The sequence below is a fragment of the Centruroides sculpturatus genome, unplaced genomic scaffold (assembly GCF_000671375.1).
Source record: "Centruroides sculpturatus isolate CEXI.00-Female unplaced genomic scaffold, Cexi_2.0 scaffold518, whole genome shotgun sequence".
Classification (NCBI taxonomy): domain Eukaryota; kingdom Metazoa; phylum Arthropoda; class Arachnida; order Scorpiones; family Buthidae; genus Centruroides; species Centruroides sculpturatus.
The window spans coordinates 467,903-468,617 of record NW_019384901.1 but is presented as its reverse complement, the minus strand read 5'-3'; the positions used below and the strand labels follow the sequence as shown (position 1 = coordinate 468,617).

The 715-nt window shown below is 27.4% G+C and overlaps 1 protein-coding gene across 1 annotated transcript in view; it reads left to right on the top strand.

Annotated features, from left to right (window-relative positions):
• Nucleotides 1-420: 420 nt before the first annotated feature.
• Nucleotides 421-715, top strand: part of LOC111631493 (protein MEMO1-like) — a 36,920-nt gene continuing 36,625 nt past the window's right edge. The window contains exon 1 of the mRNA XM_023375737.1: nucleotides 421-451. Within this exon, the coding sequence (XP_023231505.1) occupies nucleotides 421-451 (31 nt within the window). The remainder of the gene's footprint in view (nucleotides 452-715) is intronic.

Here is a 715-nt window from a genome sequence, read left to right as displayed (position 1 = left end):
TTTATAAAAATGGTGCATAAATGAAACCGAAACTAAAATTTTGTGGCACACATCCTCATATATTTTTGTCATATGACAGAAAACGATAAATAGAACGGAAACAAATAATTACCCAATCAGAATTGAGCATGTATTTTTCAAATGATGCAATTATAAAGGCTAAAAAAATTAGTTTTTGCATTTGTATACATTATATTTATATTATAAACAATCAAATCTATATCAAATTAAATGTTAATAAATGATCTTTAACGTGGACTAGTTATAATAACTATAAAGTTATTTGTTTTCAAATATGCAAGATTTTAAAAAAATGTCAACAGAGGTCAATCTACAGATGCAAGTGAGCAAATTTTCTGAGCGAGTGAGAATATGTGGTGAGAAGGGGTGAGACGCAATAAATATTGAACCCTGTCAGATATGTGCGAGAACCAGAAATTTGCTCATGCCAGTGAGATTTCTTGCTTCTTGCTTGTGCATGTTTTCCTTTGTGAAAACTATATTTCTTGCAACCTCTCACTCTGTATTAAATTCATGCCTGCATAGTCACACCCTTAATCTGATGAATATTAATAAGCTTATGGAAAAAAATCATTATAATAAATGCTTATCTCTTGGAATTGAATTTTAAAGATTTCTGTAATATTTGTAAATTTATTACTATGTTCTTTTTAGTTTTAAATAATTTCAAAATAAATTATACATTTTAAGTTAT